Source organism: Mytilus edulis, chromosome 10 (assembly GCF_963676685.1).
Source record: "Mytilus edulis chromosome 10, xbMytEdul2.2, whole genome shotgun sequence".
Lineage (NCBI taxonomy): Eukaryota > Metazoa > Mollusca > Bivalvia > Mytilida > Mytilidae > Mytilus > Mytilus edulis.
The window spans coordinates 54,183,217-54,202,853 of record NC_092353.1 but is presented as its reverse complement, the minus strand read 5'-3'; the positions used below and the strand labels follow the sequence as shown (position 1 = coordinate 54,202,853).

The following is a 19,637-nucleotide window of genomic DNA, read 5'->3' as shown; positions in this document are numbered from 1 at the left end:
ATGTATAAACAGACAGCAAAGTAAAAACATCCTAGGATTCTTACTGTAAGAGGAGTTATGCGGAATAACTATATATCCATAATAAGACGGACGGGTGGGAGGAGGGACAGACGGACAGAATGACAGGGGTAAAACAATTTATCTTATCTAATAATCTTACCTCCTATACATTTCCAGGAATATGATTGGTTAAAAGCGTCCGCGTGCAAACCGTGTATATTTGATATTAGGTTAGTAGGGAGGCGGGGCTTATCTCATACACGGTTAGTAGTGGAGTTACGTCCCTTTATATTCCATATAAGGTAAGAAGGGGGTGGGGCTTATTTCATACACGATTAGTAATGGTGTTATGTTCTTTATTAAAACAAAACGGTACTGAGAAAAAATCTTAAAAGTTCCAACAGACGAAGAAATTGATGATTAAGATTGAAATAAATTCATAAAACACATTTAAACCTTACAATTCGTTATTGTTGGCATCTGTTTTTGTAGGATCAATGGAAGTATTTTCTTAATGCTAACAGTATTGAAAACTTGCTCATTTTGAGAATCACTAGTCTTAATTTCACACGTTCAGATAGTCGGTAAGATAAATTCGGTACATAGTGTGCTAGTGACGTAATACGGTCACTAGCACACTATGTAACTAATAATGCCCCCAAACTTTATTTGCGGGGCATAAAAAATACCATGGGGACTATACAATTATTGCCTAAAATATGTATATAAGATTTTGAATGATTGCACATGAGACAAAAATCGACCCGGACCGCTTTCAAATGTGCATAAATAAGCCAAAAAGATAAAAGACAGGCGGGTTGACCAACTACTCCACCTGATCTTTTAGAATTTATATAACTACAAATGTACGAGTTGTGGGAAAACGTTAAAATACTATCATGTGTCCTGTCTTTGTGATTTGTATGTTCAAAAAGCGATTTTAATAAGTCTGTTGACTTTTTTTCTTAACATAAAATTGAAAAAAAACATAATATTTTTATGTCGTTTATTTCGACATGTAAACAACTATTCAGCTGATTTTAATTTAGTGATGGTATACATATGTACACAGAGCCTTCAATGCCTCTAAAGTTTCTTTCCCCGAAGGAATAATCTCTTTCGCCGGAAGTAAGAAGCCATATTGTCCTTTATCTCGAAGCTCTACACCGTACGAATATTTGATCTTTTCAGCTCCATATGTCCAGTCGGCACTACTTCCACTTGCAACATCTGCAAACATAAAACAAGTTGCTATAAAAAAAAAGAAAAGCAACACGCGAACCAAAGACCGCTAACTTGTTTTAACTTTGAATTCGTTTATATGAAATTGATAATTAAAATGGAAAATGTGTCAAAGAGACAACAACCCAAACCAAAGAGGATGAGTATGTATAAAATATTTGTCATCGAGATTTCTGGAATGTTTGATCCTTATGGTTTTATTATCTTCTACAAAGTTAAACATTTACAACGGCTAGAGTCTAGTCAATTCTGACTAAATTCTGTTATAAACATGAACCCTAAACTGCAAATGTAAGACACATTTATCTTGTCGTTCTCTTTCATATCAAAAGTCTACTCTAAATTTTGGTTAATTTGCTATAGATTGTGTGTTAAGGGTTGACCTTGCTGATCAGCTAAGATTAGCGTGGATATGAGGCGATGGAACAAACAACAGAAAAGAAAAAGATTTTTTTTTATTTTTGCACAAACTTGACCGGTGATATTAGTGGCTATGTTGTGCTACCAGCTACATGTAACACTACCGGAGAACCTGCGATCTTTCTGAGGTTTTGGCCGAGCTCGTGTTGTTCAGTATTCGTTTTTTTTTATGAAAATGTTTTACATTCTTCTTAATGTTTTCGTTTTTTTTGTTTTTTTGGCCATGACATTGTCTCAAGCTTTAGTTTTCTAGTCAACATGTTTGTGTAGGAGCCAGCAGAAGCCTGCATCCGTGTGCGGGATTTTCTCGCTGTGTTGAAGACCCGTTGGTGGCCTTCGGTTGTTTTCTGCTCTTTGACATAAATTATTCTCCATTTCCGTTCTCAATTTTATTGTACATTTATAAATGATACATTGTCTAACATTTCAGTTCTAAAAGTGAGCTATTCAAGTATCTATTTTGATAGTTTGACTATTGTATCCGTGAGTCCGGCTCAAAATGCAGCGGAAGCTTGCAACTAATGGTATTACACATATGACATATAGACGGGAAACACTTAATACACAAATCCATTCAAGCAAACGGTGATTTGTTACAGTAGGTGTTATGTTACATCCAGGTTCTTTTTTCGGTGGTAGATAGTCGTGTCAATATTAATGCAAATCATTCATCATCTTATTTTCTTAAAGTGCCAATGAGACAACTCTCCATCCAAGTCACAATTTGTAAATTAAAGTATTTTTTACAATTATAGGACAAAGTACGGTAATTAACACGGAGCGTTGGCTCACACCAAACAGCAAACTATTAAGGACCCCAAAATTAAATTACTAATGTAAAACCATTTAAACAGGAAAACCAATGGTTTAGACTATATAAAAAACAAGAAACGAAAAACACTTAATATGAACCACATCAACACACGACAACTACTGAACATCAAATTCCTTGTAAGAAAATGATACTTACAAATAATATTAGCTATGCTACCATGTTCATATTTTGTTCCATAGTCCACTTGTAATGCATCACACGCAGCCTTAGCTCCTGCATTCTGAAAATGTAAAACACATTTATGGTCAGTACAATTTACCAATAAGCGAAAACGAAAACTAATTACTGCTACACCTGTAACGTCAACTTCTGATGATCCATGGTCCGTATAAGTATATTCAATATCAATCTTTATTTGTCATATAAGTAACATTATACTTGTGACATAAACAAAAGTAACAACAACAATAAAATAACTGAGTTAAACACACACATATCTATATATATACAAGTAAAACTAACTAAGAGTCCCCTGTCCTCAGCTCTAAAGACTGTTTTATAAAGGAACCTGTTTTTTTCACTTGGTTTATATACTGAACGACTTTAGAAACGCAATACTAGATTATTTTTGTGTTATTTTTGAATGAATGTGTCAACGTCAAAAGCGATGACTGCCTGTAACTAACGCCAAAATGATTGTCAGAAAGGTCAACAAATTCTGTCTGACATTTTTGGATTCTGTTTTACACCTTCTGATTTTGCATTTGTCCAACCCATTAATTGGTTTTGGCAATTATGCGGTTGGAACTTGAGGGCTTTACAGGTTTTCCTTCAGTCAATTCATTGGCAATGCAGTTCATAGGAAACATTTATGGCATGAATCTGTACTCAATGGCACTCGGCAATTTGGTTAGCAGTTGACGTTGCGGCCGTAAACATGATTGGCAAATGACGTTGCATAATCAAATTCTGTTGATGTTTCATTGTCACTACACGTTGATCTGTTCATTGATGGCCAGCAACAAATCTTGTCTACTTGTATCGTTGTCAGAAGGACAGTAGAACGAGTTTCTGGAGTCATACGGTATGTATGCAGCACATTTATGTTTTCATGTTTGCAGTATTCTTAAGGGATAATTCAGTTCTTTGTTTTTTTTTATTTCTCAGACTGGGCAAAATGGAGATGCAACATTTAAAAAAAAAGTAAGTAAGGCAAAGGATTGAAAGAAATGTTTCACAAAGCAAAAAAACTGAAACAATCTTTCATGGGACCAAAATTTTGCTTTAAGAAATTCGTGCGACTTAAACAAAAACGGTATGTTCAATAACCACAGGTAAGTCTGATTTTGATTTTTTGTAAGGAGAAAGAAGCATGATAAGCATGAAAAGTAGTTGTAAGAGAATCAAAAAAGATTTGGTTAAAAAAATCAACAAAATGAGTGTTGCGTTTCTAAAGTCGTTCAGTATATTAGAAGGATTTAGTAGGACTACTAGTTTTTCAGTATCAGATAGATTTGGAAACATAGGATTATCTATTGCCATGTCATTAAAAAGTTTTATACGTAAAACATCATTAATTTGTTTTTAATGAAAACAGAGCTTTCCTAGCTTTTTTGGCTAAATCTGTTAAACTTGCATTTAGATTTCCATTATTTTTTATCAGAGTGCCCAGAAATTTATACTCAGTAACGTTATCAATTTTTTCATTATTGAACCTTACAATGTATGGTTCCAGTTTTGTAGTTCTTTGTTCAATGATCATTGTTTTTGTTTTTTTAGTATTTAGACATAACTGCCATTTTTGACAGTAATTTAAGCTATTTTGAAGACCTTCTTTACTTTCGGATAAAATTATAAGGTCATCGGCAAACAAAAGACTTCCTATATCAGAATTTAATATTCTCAAGGGTTTTGAACCTTTATGGTCAAAATTTTCAACTATATCATTAATAAATAAATTGAAAAGTGTGGGACTAATACTGTCCCCTTGTTTTACTCCTCGGTCAATGGGAAAGAATCTAGAATGTTTATCATTATATTTTATAGATGCTTCAGTATGAATAAACTGTTGTTTTATTATTTCAAACATATGTTTCCCTACACCCATTTTAGCTAATTTATAAAGCATTCCAATTCTCCAAATGGAATCAAAAGCCTTTTTAAGATCTACAAAACAGACATAAAGTTTTCTTTTATTTTTATGAATATATTTATTAATCCAAGTTTTAAGGATAAATACACTGTCTGCAGTTCTATGATTAACTCTAAATCCAAACTGGGCATTAGTTAATTTTTTTCCCATAGTTTTAATCATTCTTTGATTTAAGATACTAAAAAATAATTAAACATGTAAGTTAACCAAAAAAAAAAAGAAGAAAAAAATCGGCGAACTTTTTTCAGTAGTGGTAATAGTTTAATTACCTAATTTTTATTGATAGTGGCACATGCAGATATTAACAGGAAATATTAAAAATGCAACTTAATTAAAAAGCCTTCAAAAGTATTTTCACTGTTTTAAAACATTTTGAATCGTGGATATGAAGGTAGACTGTAATTTATTTCATCTCCAAATGATGCCGTAATTGTAAAATGCCATCCCATTTTGTGATTGTCTCGCTATTAATTCAATTTATCAAGTTTCATTGAGATTTTTTAGAGGAAATTTAAATTGATTGTTAAAATTAAGACCTTATAATGAATAATTGAATCATGGTATGTTTAAAGAAATCAATAAAGTCCATCATAAGCTGTTCGGGTCATCAAACACAATACATTAGAACTACAATAAACAGATAATCGAATGACACACGTGTTTAATAGTCGTCTTTAACATTATACTTCCTTGTAGGGTAAGATTAATTTTTCATTGATGATTAGGGTAAGATTAGTTTTTCATTGATAATTAGTATAAGGTTACGTGAGGGGGTAGGAGGGGTCCTGACCCCCCGAAACCCCATCATATAGGGATGTCGAAGTAATCACATAACCACAAATTAGTTTGCAAATATAATCGCATAAATCTTTAATTATTTTTTTTAAACAAGATAATCCAATAATCAAAAAAATACAGTCCAAGATTATCAGAATAATGAATAATGAAAAAAACACATAATCATGAAATTTTTGGTCTTGTAATAAAATGATCACTATATATATACAAACGGCCAAGTAAACAAATAAATAAAAAAAACAAACATAGGGAGGCTCGTTTAAGGGGCACTCATTTAAAAACACCTTTGAAAATTTCATAAAAATTACCTGATCTTCGTAATCTGCTGGTAGTTTCTTTGTCCATCCCCAGGGAGTCATCCAGAGTTGGGAAAAACTATGGAAATCGATGAAAGCTTTAATGGTGCCCTTTTGTGCAGTAATAAAATCGGCCACAGCCTTCACCTCTACCTCTGAGAAAGCTGATGGGCCACAGTATGTATCAGAACACGGTTCCTTACTTGCTCCTTCCTCTAAAATAGTACAAATTTAAGGAATTTAATGCGACTGTTATACAAGTGAGAGGTTTAGCTAGCTATAAAACCAGGTTTAAACCACAATTTTCTACACAAGAAAATGCCTGTACTAAGTCAGGAATGTGACAGTTGTTATCCATTCGTTTAATTTGATGTGTTTCAACTTTTGATTTTGCCTTTAATTTGATTGGCGACTTTCCGTTTGGATTTTTAGTTTTAGTTTTGATAAAAAGTTGGATATTTAATGTACAGTTAGTAAAGAGATCCGTTATATAAAGGCCTCAAATCTATTACAGTAAATTGCCAATAAGACAACTATCCACCAAATTTTATAAAGACATAATTTTTAAATCCCCTTCAAGCTGGTTGGAACATAAATGAATATTCGTTATTTCGAAGACCAGTTATTACATACATGTATGGCAATAACGGCATAACACACTAATATATTCATAATTTCGAAGATCAGTTTGTTCATATGGCAGTAACGGCAAAACAAACTAATGAATATTCATCTGAAAGACCAGTTTGTACATAGGACAGTAACGGCAAAACAAACTGATGAATATTCATGATTTCGAAGATCAGTTTGTACATAATATGGCAGTAACGGCACAACAAACTAATGAATATTCATAACTTCGAAGACCAGTTTGTACATAACGGAACAACAAACTAAAGCCTTCTCTCTAAAGTCTTGATCCCTATACAAAAACATTTTTACCTTTTCTGAATCCATACATTAGTGGCCCAGTTTTGCTGCATTACTATATTACAGGTTCTTTATGAAAGTTTAATACTTATTTTGATCAGAGATACATGTATACAAGAAAAAAATCCATTTACTAATAGATTTGTTGTTCTAATAGGATTACGTGGCGACATGAGACAGGCTTTAATCCAACAGTTGAATGTTGAGATTTAAGAACAAAAATGAAAATCATTTGAAATCTCAAATTAAAAGAAAACTTATTGAGAAGAAAAAATCTTCATTGAGCTTAAGGAAGTTCGCTCCTCAGTTTCAAAATAACGAGCTTTTTATAACACTAGTAAATATTGAATGGGGTTTAATAAAGGAACCAAAAAAGCAAAACAATTATATATAGGTTAATGTGCTTGTTTTGGAAATTGTACCCATTGGAATTTCGGCGGGAAAATGTTCTCTCTTGATTTTTCATAGCTTTGTCATTGACAAGTTAAAGTTCTCAAAAACTATTAAAAAATAACAAAGATTTTATAACACTTTTACAGATGGCTTATAATTATACACATACAAGATTTTTAAATATAAAAATGGGGTCAATTGGCATTTTTTTAAGGCATTCAAATGGATAAAACCAGAGAATTCCCAAAATCTGACAAAAAGTTAACAAAAAAAATTATGACATGCGAACATCGTTAATTAAGTGCGGACCTTTTGTCATCATTTTCGCAAAATAAAATTGACCCCTGTGTTCAATAACTCAATATTTCTAACTTTCCAATTTGGTCAGATTCTTTTAATCATATGCATTTGCTTTGTAAATGAATGTTTTTCATCGGACAATTTAACAGATTTTCCTAATTATCATATTTTATGATAAATTGGAATTCAAACTTGTGTATCGTTTCTTTTGTTGTTTTGTATACTTACTACACCATTCATAATCCCAATTCCGGTTAGGATCAACGCCAAAACATGCGCCATGTTTAGATCGAGTCTTCCTCCAGTTTCTATTCTGTCAAAATCAAACACAAATTCTGTTTATTTCGTTCTTTATTATTGTTTAATTTTCTATTGTTTATTTTTCCAATTTTTTAGATAGTGTGTGAAGGGATATCGCAGAGCGTTGTTTGTTCTTACAAAAAAAAAAAAAAAAAAAAAAAAAAACCCCACAAAAAACAAGATTTGCATTATCAGTTTGATTTTGTATGTATGTTTATAATTTTCATGCAAATTTTCATGTTTGTGTGTGAAGGGATAGTGTAGTGTTGTTCTTACAAAATAAGAAGCAAGATCTGCATTATAAGTTTGATTTTCTATGATGCTAAGTTACACAAGTTGTCAAAAAAAGCTATCAATGCTAAGGAAAATTACAATTACAATAGATATACAAATTGAAAAAATAGTCTACTTAAAAAAAAAATGGCTAAATATGCTTAAACCTTGAGTTAACTAGCTTCTTAAAATACTTTTCACGCTTTGGCTCTTTAATTTATAAAATTATATACCACCAAAGACATCCTTTATTTCATTGTTCGAGTAAGGGTTTACCTCGTTGGTAGCAGCACTGCATTTTGATAGGTGTTTTACTTGTAGTGCATGATGGAAAATTTAAAGTTTGAGATTCGCACGTAAAACTTTGAACACTTACATATATATTGAATCCTATAAGAAAATAATTGCATCTTTTAAAGAGAAAACTATAGGCAGAAACCTTATTTTCAGTGGTTGTCGTTTGTTGATGAGGTTCATAAGTTAATAATTACATTAGATGTATGTTTCATTTTAATATTTTATTCTTATTGGCTAACTGCACATCACGTGTTATTCCGTAAGCAGTTGCATTGCTCAATACAACTTTTCATTCATGATAACACGTGCTCCAACAATAAAGTGCACAGGTGAATTAAATAATAAAATATATAAAATTCGTGTTTTCATGATCATAGCTAAAAAATGTAATTATAAGTATTAAATGATTCTTTTTGTAACTTTATAGGGTTGTAAGAGCGTTGACCGTGCGTACATTTTTAGAATGAAACGCTTCCGCGCTTCATACAAAATGTACTTCGGTCAACGCTTTTACACCCCAATAAATTTACAAAAAGAAGCATTCAATTCTTAAATGATTTTAATATAGATCAGACCGTTGTTTTTCCTGTTTCAAATATTTTACACTAGACTCATTTTGGTGCTCTGTATAGCTTGCTGTTCGTTGTGAATCAATGCTCCGTGTTGAAGGTCGTACTTCGACCTGTAATGGTTTTAACATGTACATGTACCTAGGCTATTACAAATTGTGACTTGATGGTGAGTTGTCTCATTGTCACTCATACCACACCTTCTTATATCTATATCTAATAAAACACGAGCATGTCTAACTAAACGTACAGGGGAAACAACTTGTTTGTGTTTTGACAAAATTCTTAAATGCATTGTATTTAACAATTATATGTATTACCGTTGTCCATGTATACTCGTAACCATCCACATTAAACACTGGTAAGATGTACCACGTGTAGGAATCAACAATGTCTGTTATTTTGGCGTCTATTCCATATCGGTCTAACATCTAAAATAGAGAATTATATTGTTTATAAAGCTTGTAACTTTAGGAATTGTCCTTAACATCTTTCTCCCTGGTCTATTTGACTTCTTGGTCAACCAATGCATTCACTATTAAAGTACATATTAAATGCCAGTTTGTTAATTTATAGTTTGAAGAAAAGTAATAATTCATGTTTTGTTTCAGATTTTTCTATATAACTTTATTACTTTTTTTGCCGTCGAAAATGTATTTATACATTTGAACACAATTCATTTCTGCATTTAATGTTGCAGCATATTCATTCTTCTCAGGTCTCGTTGCAAAGTTATTTATGTTCAGTTCTAATTAGGTCATGTTATACATTTTCAAAGTCATCCTCCCCCTTTTCCCTTTATCATAAAATTACGGAAGCCTGTTAGGACCATGCTAGTCTACTTTTTACAATTTGATATAAATAATTATAAATTTGAGATAACAAATTATTAATTTGATAAACAAATTATTAATTTGATATACCAAATTATAAATTTGATATAACAAATTATAAATTTGATATAACAAATTATCAATTTGATATAACAGATTATCAATTTGATATAACAGATTATAATTATTTGATATAACTTATAATTATTATGAATTTGATATAACAAAAAAGGAAATTTGATATGTCAAATTAAGTATGCATGGATTAGGGTTATCCCCTTCTCTATTTGACATAAAGGATATATAAGTGAAACGTTTAAACTGTTTAGAGATATAAACCTAAATGTTTGTGCACTGCTCATGATCTGAAATCCTTATTCTATACATACAACGTTATTCAGGTGCTCAGATTATACTCGTGTGGTCTTTTTTTAACAGAAATTGAAAGTCCGCAATCATTCAAAATCTCACGCATGTTTCTTTGATTTTAATCAAACATTTCAAAATCAAACATTAATGTTGAAACAAATTTATTTAAGACAAATGCAGTGATGAATTGAAGGATGTTAGATAAATCCTTTCATAGATATAGGAAGATGTGGTATGAGTGCCAACTCTCCATCCAAATAACAATTTATAAAAGTAAACCATTATAGGTCAAGGTACGGCCTTCAACACGGAGCCTTAGTTCACATCAAACAACAAGCTATAAAAAGCCCCCAAAATTTACTAGTGTAAAACCGTTCAAACGGGAAAACCAACGGTCTAATCTAAATACAAAAATGGGCAACGAGAAACAACAGGAGAGTATTATATTATATGAACTGTTTTCTGATCCATAGCACTAAGTTACCTTCAGTTCTACTTTTTCACGCTTGCTTCAAAAGCCTCCAAAGAACATAATATATAACTGCTCAATTACTTATCCGAATCACCTGGATTACCTTACAATTTGCGTGCTGTTGTTTTAAAAATATTTTGTTTATTTTTGTATGTTTTTGTGAGTTTTGTATTTTTTTATAGTTTCATTTAATGTGCCAAAAAAAAAGAAAAAATGACGTTCGTGACGTCACATACCAAACAATGACGTCATTCAATAGATGACCGTTCTATTGGACCTATTTTGAGGTAAATTTTTCTTACAAAATCGAAAATCTGTTATATCAAATTGATAATTTGTTATATGTCAAATTGATATTTTGTTATATCAAATTGATAATTTGTTATATCAAAATAATAATTTGTTATATCAAATTAATAATTTGTTATATCAAATTAATAATTTGTTATATCAAATTAATAATTTGTTTTATCATATGTTTAGTAGTAAATACAGTAGTTTTGCATATGTGATAAATAGCCTGCTGTTTAATCCATATCGCGCAACTATGATGCGCACCCTTTATCGCATACCCTTTATCACAACCCTACCCTTTATCACACCCCTACTTTTTTTTTTTTTTTTTTTTTTACATAAAGTCAGTTTTGGTTTTTTTTTTGCTTAAGAAAAATTTTCCTCAAAATAGGTAAATTTTTTGAATGACGACATTGTTTGGTATGTGACGTCACGAACGTCGAGTTTTTCATATTGTATGTGACGTCACGAACGTCAAGTTTTCATATTTTTTGGCACACTAAATGCAACTATGAAAAATACAAAACACACAAATTAATACAATAATAAACAAAATATTTTTAAAACAACAGCACGCAAATTGTAAGGTAACCCAGGTGCTTCGAATAATAATTGAGCAGTTCTTTTAAGGCCTTTGAAACAAGACAAAAGTAGAACTGAAGGTAAGCCAGTGCTATGGATCAGAAAACAGTTCATATAATTTAATACTCTTCTGTTGAAATATATGATAAAGTGTATAATACATGGCAAAATCCGTATCACATGCCGAATCACCCTCGACCAATATCATCCCTCGGGCCTAAAGGCCCTTGGGCTGATATTGATGTCTCGGGATGATACGACATATGATACGGATTTTGCCATGTATTATTCTCTATATATCAAGTTTATAATTTGTTATATCAAGTTTATAATATGTTATATCAAATTGTAAAAAGTTGACTAGCATAGCCCCAAAAGGCTTCCGTATAAAACCAAATGGTAGTCCCCTAACCTCATACTAAAAATTATATCTTATTACCTGACCAGTCATGTAGATAACGGTAGCCGGTGATATCCATTCCCTGGCATGGATTCCACCCTCCATGAAGAAGCCATCCTTTTGTTTCACTTTTCCTGTATCAATCTGTATGTAACAAATTGAACAATGATGTGTATACGTATACCAATAACAAACGATCATCGATAGCGAAGGATACTACATCAGAAATGATATGGAGCCTCAGAGTTAAGTCGTTATACAAGTGCTTAATACATGTATTGGTTTTTACAAAATTACTTATTTGTTTTTCCCACTTACAAAAAAATAAGTTATTGGCTTTAAACTAACTTTCAGTTATTGTGAGTATTCACAGATCTGTACTTTGTGTTCGTTTTAGTTTTTGTGTGCATTGTATCGATGTGATGAGTGCGATCCTTTTCAAATAATTACATGGTTTGTTCTCATGTGTTACTGTTTCACCACTGTACCAGGGTATAGGGATGGAGGGACAGCAAAAAAGTTCCTTGCTGATACATTCTTTATGTACCTGGCACTAGTCAGGAGTGTGATGTTTAGTGGTTGTCGTATGTTGCTGTATTGCATATTTGTGTTTTGTTTAACGTTGTTTTGTACATAAACTAGGATGTTATTTTTTTGTTACATCGTTGCACATTAATTGTGTTATTTCAGGCATTTTTTACAATGACAACTATGCAGTATGGGCTTTTTTTTTTTTATTGTTGCCTATATAAGGTGAAGAGTTGTCTCTTTGGCAATCAAACCAAATTTTCTTGTTTTTAAATGGCGCATATAAAAAAAAATATGCATGTAGTAACGCCATTTGCTTATTGGTTAGACGTGTTTGCATGAACTAATGAGGTTTTTAAGTCCATCATTCCATGTTATTGAAAGATAATATACAGAACAAAATTCCATACTACTCCATTATATTTAACAGACGGTAGAACCTTTCCAGTCTTGCTGTGATCCCGAGTAAACCAAATTCTACATGACTTTAGTTCATCTTTTTCACCAGATAGTGAACTTTGAAAGTATTTTAATGTCTTTTCATAGAAATATTCCAAAATAAATGCATTTTGTTTTTCATTATTTTTAGACGCATTGATCTACTTTAAAAGAGCATTTAGACTTGTTATTGTGGACTTTAACGGTCTTTTCTTGCGGAGGTCATTTTGTGGACTTTAGCGGAAAGTTTGTGGACTTTGACGGCGTTGTGGACCTTAGCGGAAAATTGTTGTGGACTTAAGCGGTGTTGTGGACTTTTGAGGAGTTGTGGACTTTAATGGTGCCAAAAAGCATAATATGTTGGTTAATAATAAAATTATCTACATCTAATCATTTACGTGACTGTATAAACAAAGCTATTATAGATGTAACAATTATCAGTTTATTGACTTCTATGTGATTACTGGTAATACATTTGTAACAGTATATGTACCTTGATTAAGCGGATAGTTCGGCCTTCAAATGATTTCCCTATTTCTATCGCTTTAGTGATATTGGCGTAGACTGTGGTTACATTCGTTATCCAATCATTTATCTACAACATCCAAATACAAATAAGACAAAATCTTTTATCGTCTATTTTTGTTTGACCTTTTTATTGGGTTGCTGTCCCATTTACATTAACCCTCAAATTTTTCATTTGGTCAAATTACAACCTTGTTCAGGATTTTCTAGAAAGCTTGATGTCATAATTTAAAAATAAAAAGATATCAGGTTGACGAATAATCTTTTTATTGGGTTGCTGTCCCATTTACATTAGCCCTCAAATTTTTCATTTGGTCAAATCCAACCTTGTTCAGGAATTTCTAGAAAGCTTGATGTCGATCATTATTTAAAAATAAAAAGATATCAGGTTGACAAATAATCTTTCTTTGGTCTCTGGTGGATACCTATACCACAAAAATTTTGATATTGTTCCTTTTCCTGGTACATGTACATGTATTTCAAACTACTTTCTCTTGTTTAATATTATATATATATTTTTTATTTTAAGAACATAATGAGATGTGCTGTTTCTAAGTTGTTTTACAAAGTTATCTCTCTGTAGTGTTATGTACCATCTTAAGTCTGTTTCATCATTATATATCCATCGTAACGTAATTAGAATGAAATTCAAAACAGTGTGGCTGTGGCCATTGATTGACACATTAAATTCACCCATTGACTGGGACAATTTAGGTGAACGTTTGTATGTAACGACCACTGCTCACTATGTACTTTTTAAAGACACTTAAACAATGAGGTCACCAAAGGTTCTCAACACCTTAATAAAGTAATTCGAAAAATTAATCAGAAATAACACGATGTTTTGATTTATATCAATTATATAAATCATAACATAAAGGTTCCTGATTAATTTTTCGAATTATTTTATAATTAAAGGCGTTAAGAAACCTTTGGTGACCCCACAGTTTAAATGTCTATCGTAGGTACGTCGTGAACAGTGATCGTTACAGACAAACGTTCACGTAAATTGTCCCAGTCAATGGATGAATTTAATGTGTCAATAAATGGCCACAACCACACTGTTTTGAATTTCATTCTAAACCCGACACAGTCGATAACATCAATGTATGGGATTTTATCATTGTTGAAGGCCATTCGATTGAATATTATTGCATGCATCCACTTAATTTGAAGTCTGGAAGATAATTGTCTCGTTTGAAATCATATCACTTCTCCTTAGTTTTTATACAAGTATGTATACGTATTTTAACCCTTCAGAATTTTTTTCCACAACTATTCTAGTGATGCGTATTTTTGACATTAAATAAAAATGGCTAAATAGGTCAGTTTTATTTAATTTGTTCTAACGTCTTTAAAAAGCGACATTGAATATGTTTTAAATATATCAAGTTGTAGTGGTGTTGTTGTTCTAAATATAGAAACAGAAAAACATGCCACAATGTACGCGTATGCAGTCGAAACCGACGAAATGTGGTTGATACGAAAACGTATGACATACGAAAACATATGACACGACGATAAATCAAAACAAAAAGATAATAATATTATAACAATCCGTGAAATTTAATAAAGTCGTTTATACAATAATTTTATTAGAAACTTACATCAGCGAGATTATGGTATTCCCCGTAGTTGAATAAAGCTGCTTTCCCTTTTGGAGAAAATTTTAGGTCAACTTGATTTTGCTGGTCAATATAGTGCTGTACATTGTCCATAACTAACCGAGTTTCCATTCCTACCAGTCGGAAAGTTCCTATGAATTTACTGTTTGGAGGCAAGGAAATATGAACAGGGATATTAATTCCCCTTGGTGGCACCCAAAAATCTATTTCGTCGTGTTTGGATTCTTTGTACATTTCTTGTAAAATACGCAGCTGTAAGCTTGTCTTTGGAACCACATCGTACATTTGAAACCTGCAATCGTAGTTATGTATTTAACCGTTAAAACTAAGGCTGTGAATTCATTATTATTCGTGGGATATCAATTTTCGTTGATTTCATGGGTAAAAATTAACCTCATGTTCAAAGAAATACCAATGTTCTATGGTATTTTATTCAGATTTTGGTAAAACCACGAAACTAAATATCCACGAAAAGCATTATTTTCTCAATCCCCGATTATTGATACCAACGTTATCAAATGAACTCACAGCAACTCTTTTTATAACAAGATTTTATGTCAAACTAGAACGTGTAGAACTGGATTTGAACAAACTAGCAATGATATTATAATAAGCAACTTGCATCTTTCCAAGTTTTAGCATTTCAAAAGACCATCGAATATTATCAAGTAAAGCTGACAATAATATACATGTTAGTATTAAAACAAACCCGTTGTGTAGAATTTCGAGAAACTCTACTTTTATAGTCACATGATTATTTTTATGCCCCATTTATGAGCATTATGATTTCTGGTTTGTGCGTCCGTCCGTCCGTTCGTTCGTTCGTCTGTTCTTCCCGGTCTATCCCGCTTCAGGTTAAAGTTTTTGGTCGATTTAGTTTTTGATGAAGTTGAAGTCCAATCAACTTGAAACTTATTTAACATGTTCCTTATGATATGATCTTTCTTATTTTAATGCCAAATTAGAGATTTTACCCCATGTTCACGGTCCACTGAACATAGAAAATGATAGTGCAGATGGAGCAACCGTGTACTTTGGACACATCCTTGTTGTTTGATATATTCACAAGATTTCTATACATTTGTACTTGTCTACATATTAAAAACTTAAAAAGTATTTATTGATTTTTTTATACATTGTGTGAAATGAAACGAAAAGTTAAATACAAGCAGGTAACGCCTTGGCGTAATTATGCAGCCCCAACATTGTCTTACCATTTTTAAAACACGACACACATTAATACAAAAAAAACGAGATTAGTAACTACCAATCAGGGGCGGATCCAGCCATTTAAAAAAGGGAGGGGGGAGGGGGGGGTCCAAACCCAGGACAAAAAAATGGAGGTTCCAACTACATGTCCCCATTCAAATTTCAAATGCATTGATCATTCAAACCCCGACCCCCTTTCTTGATCCGCCACTGACCAAATAATTATAAATAGTTTTATATTACATCCTGTTCGACTCATCCTATCTTACTTTCTTTTTGTTTGGTATGTTTTTCTCTTGACTATGCATGAAATATTTGCCACTGGACGTAAGGCTAAGACCAAAATCAACCAGGACAGCTATGGTGTAGAAAACGCTAGCGCTGTCACTGTGTGTAAGAATATAAGACTTACCCATGGTAAGATGTCTTGGCGTCAGCTAGCGTCCAAACAGCTAAGCACATATAAATTATTAATAGCCTCATTATAAGTCGTTAAAGCTTTTGAAATATATCACAATAACTGATCAACAATAATCATTTATTAACTTTTGTTGTGTAATCTTATTCAAAATCAAATATTTGACAAGGAAGATAATCAAAAGGACGTTGGGAAAGTCCGAAAAATGTAATCTAATATGATCTGTAAAGTCACGGATATCATCGAATGGTTATAAAAGTATTTAAAAACTCATAGGTAATCGAATGTAAAAGTAAAATAAATGTTATCAGTAATAAAATTCAAAAGCAAAAAGGAAGTTTAAAGTAAACCTTCGGAGACCTTTTTTTGTTTACCTTGTGACCTCGTGTGACCACGTGTGATAGGTCACAAGATGACAGTAGAAATGCTATCTCATTGATTTACATTACTTGAATTACTTCAAACGTTTAATTAATAATTTTATGTTGTTTTTTCGATAAAAAAACACACACTAGTGCACACATAGTGGCGGATCTAGGGGAAGGGTTCCGGGGGTTGGAAACCTGCCTTTTTTCTTGGACGATCAATGCATTCGAATGGTGACAAATATAGTTAGAATCCCCCCTTTTGTCCTAGGTTTGGATCTCCCTTTTTTAAATGGCTGGATCCGCCCCTGAAACACATACAGACAAGATGACGATATAAGGATAAGACTTAGGAATGGGGAAAATCCAAGTTTGTGACGAACATCCTTATGAATTGTGCTGAACCTTTATATCGCTCTGATGTCAAGTTGACGGATAGATGAATCAGGGCTTGAGTGTTGTTTGTTTGCACGTGCGAATAAGTACAACAGGACCCGTATGCATAAAGCTACTTAAGTTGAGATTTCTCCAGACGGAATTTTTTGAATGTCCTCGATAAATTGGTACAACGATTGGATATTTTAACTAACGTGGTTTTCTGCATATCAGCAATGAAGTCCAAATAACTTGTTTTAGTCTCAGTTTCCAGTCTTTCTGTGAAATATGATACACGTTGATATCGGCATGAAGTTACGTGTATGCTCCTGTGTTCCTAGAAGACAGAAGACGAAATATTGAAAACTCGACGTTGACTTTCAATGTAGGTATCGTGTCAAAGACAAAAGTGATTCAAAATATTTTAAAGATTTAAATTACCTTTCAAACTGTATCATATGAAAAAAAAAATCCGTTGGGAATACACATCATATATTACGTTATATGTTTCCTTTGGGACACTATCAGGGAACAAGGAGATTGCAAAAAGGAAATAGATCCAAAAGAAAAGAGAGCTGATAAATAAGATTATTATACCTCAGTATGTTTTTTCTTATATAAAGAATAATGAAATAGTTGTGACAGACTATTTGCCAGTCGATATTTTCAAAGATTATAACCCCGGTTATGAAGAAATAACATAAAAAATTTGGTGCACACTGAATAACGCGCGTAGCGGGTTATTTAACAGTGCGCACCACATTTTTTATGTTATTTCGAATAGACAGAAAAAATATTACAGTTATTTCTTATAATTTAATTCTAAATTCCATTTTGAACTGTAGAAAACCATGAAAAAACGTTGATGACGTCACGGTCACATGACTAAATTATGTCTATGGGTTGATAACAAAATAACGTCAACCAATCAGCAGACGCGTTACATACAAAATTAAATTATTTGTTTTTAACCTTAGAGCTTTCAAATTTGTACCAGCAACAACAATATTGTATTTTAATGCCTTTAAGAGTGTTACACTGGTAGTTATATAACTAATTACTAATTACACCTTGTGTAAGAATCCTGGATTTTGATTGGTTGATAGCCAGCGTATTATTCACCAATTTACTGTTATCAAATGAATATCGTTCATTTTTTAACGACGCCGGGGTATTTGGCAAAAGGATAGACCTTTTTTACCCTCTCTGTCGTGGTATTTGCAAAAAAATACACTATCCGACTAGACGCTTGTAACGTCACGATCATCAATGCATTTTTGAACATTAACATTCGGTGTAATTATATGGCAAGCCGTTGTGGAATTTATTCCCTATTTATTAATATTAAAAAATCATTTATTAATATTAATAAATGATTTTTTAATATTAATAAATCATTTTTTAATATTAATAAATCGAATTTTTAATATTAAATAATACGCTGATTTTTTAATATTAATAAATGAATATTAATATTAAAAATTCATTTATTAATATTAAAAAATCATTTTTTAATATTAAATATTCAGTCTGATTTATTAATATTAATAAATGAATTTTTAATATTAAATACTACGCTGATTAAATCATTTATTAATATTAAAAAATCAACATCAATGTAACCTTAGCGTTTAATATAAGGCAAATCAATCATTATCTGTCAAACGCTTTAATGATGATTATTGGACAAGTCGGTCCGTAGAAATTTTGGAGACTAGTCTATGTTAAGTTAACTCGGACCACAGGCACTAGACGTTCTGTCAATAGTATAAAAATATTGGCAATTGGAAGAAAATAGTGTCCATATATATAATATATTATATATATGGTCACTATATTATATATATGGACACTATTTTCTTCCAAATGCCAATATTTTTATATTATTGACAGAACGTCTAGTATTATATATATGCATGGACACTATTTTCTTCCAATTGCCAATATTTTTATACTATTGACAGAACGTCTAGTGCCTGTGTTCGGACCATCTTATATCGACCCTGACAAGTATTTAGGAAAGTTTGAACTATTTAATGATTATAAACCATTAAATATTAAATGTTTAATTAGATTTTCTTTTAATAGTTTCTGAACTTGCCAAAATAAAAGCGTTTTAGGGACAAAACAAATTGAGAATGACCGATATTTGGCAAACATACCACAGTACCGTGGTTAAATATTCTGCATTGCCCCTATCAGAGCTTTGAAAAGATCTATTCATATCAATATTTAAGTTCAGGAACAAATCAAAACATAATGTCACATTCAAGTGAACCACTGACTAAATTCTCGATCGATTTATTTACTTGGGTCGACATAAGCGATTTGTATGCATCTTTTTACTAGTCAAATAAGACACGGAATTTCGACCCTTCCATTTTTTACATTCAAATAATTGTAATACGATTTCCCTAACTTGGAGTCTGGACTAAGTAAACATACAAACTATTAGTCCA

The 19,637-nt window shown here is 31.8% G+C and overlaps 1 protein-coding gene across 1 annotated transcript; it reads right to left on the bottom strand.

Annotated features, from left to right (window-relative positions):
• Positions 1-991: 991 nt before the first annotated feature.
• Positions 992-16,599, bottom strand: LOC139491497 (carboxypeptidase B-like). Its single transcript, XM_071279228.1, has 9 exons — positions 16,433-16,599; positions 14,794-15,103; positions 13,155-13,256; positions 11,735-11,839; positions 9,066-9,176; positions 7,535-7,619; positions 5,696-5,898; positions 2,633-2,717; positions 992-1,230 (listed from the first exon to the last, which is right to left on the bottom strand). Exons 1-9 carry the CDS (start codon positions 16,501-16,503, stop codon positions 1,046-1,048), a joined length of 1,257 nt encoding a protein of 418 aa, XP_071135329.1. The 5' UTR covers positions 16,504-16,599; the 3' UTR covers positions 992-1,045.
• Positions 16,600-19,637: the final 3,038 nt, after the last annotated feature.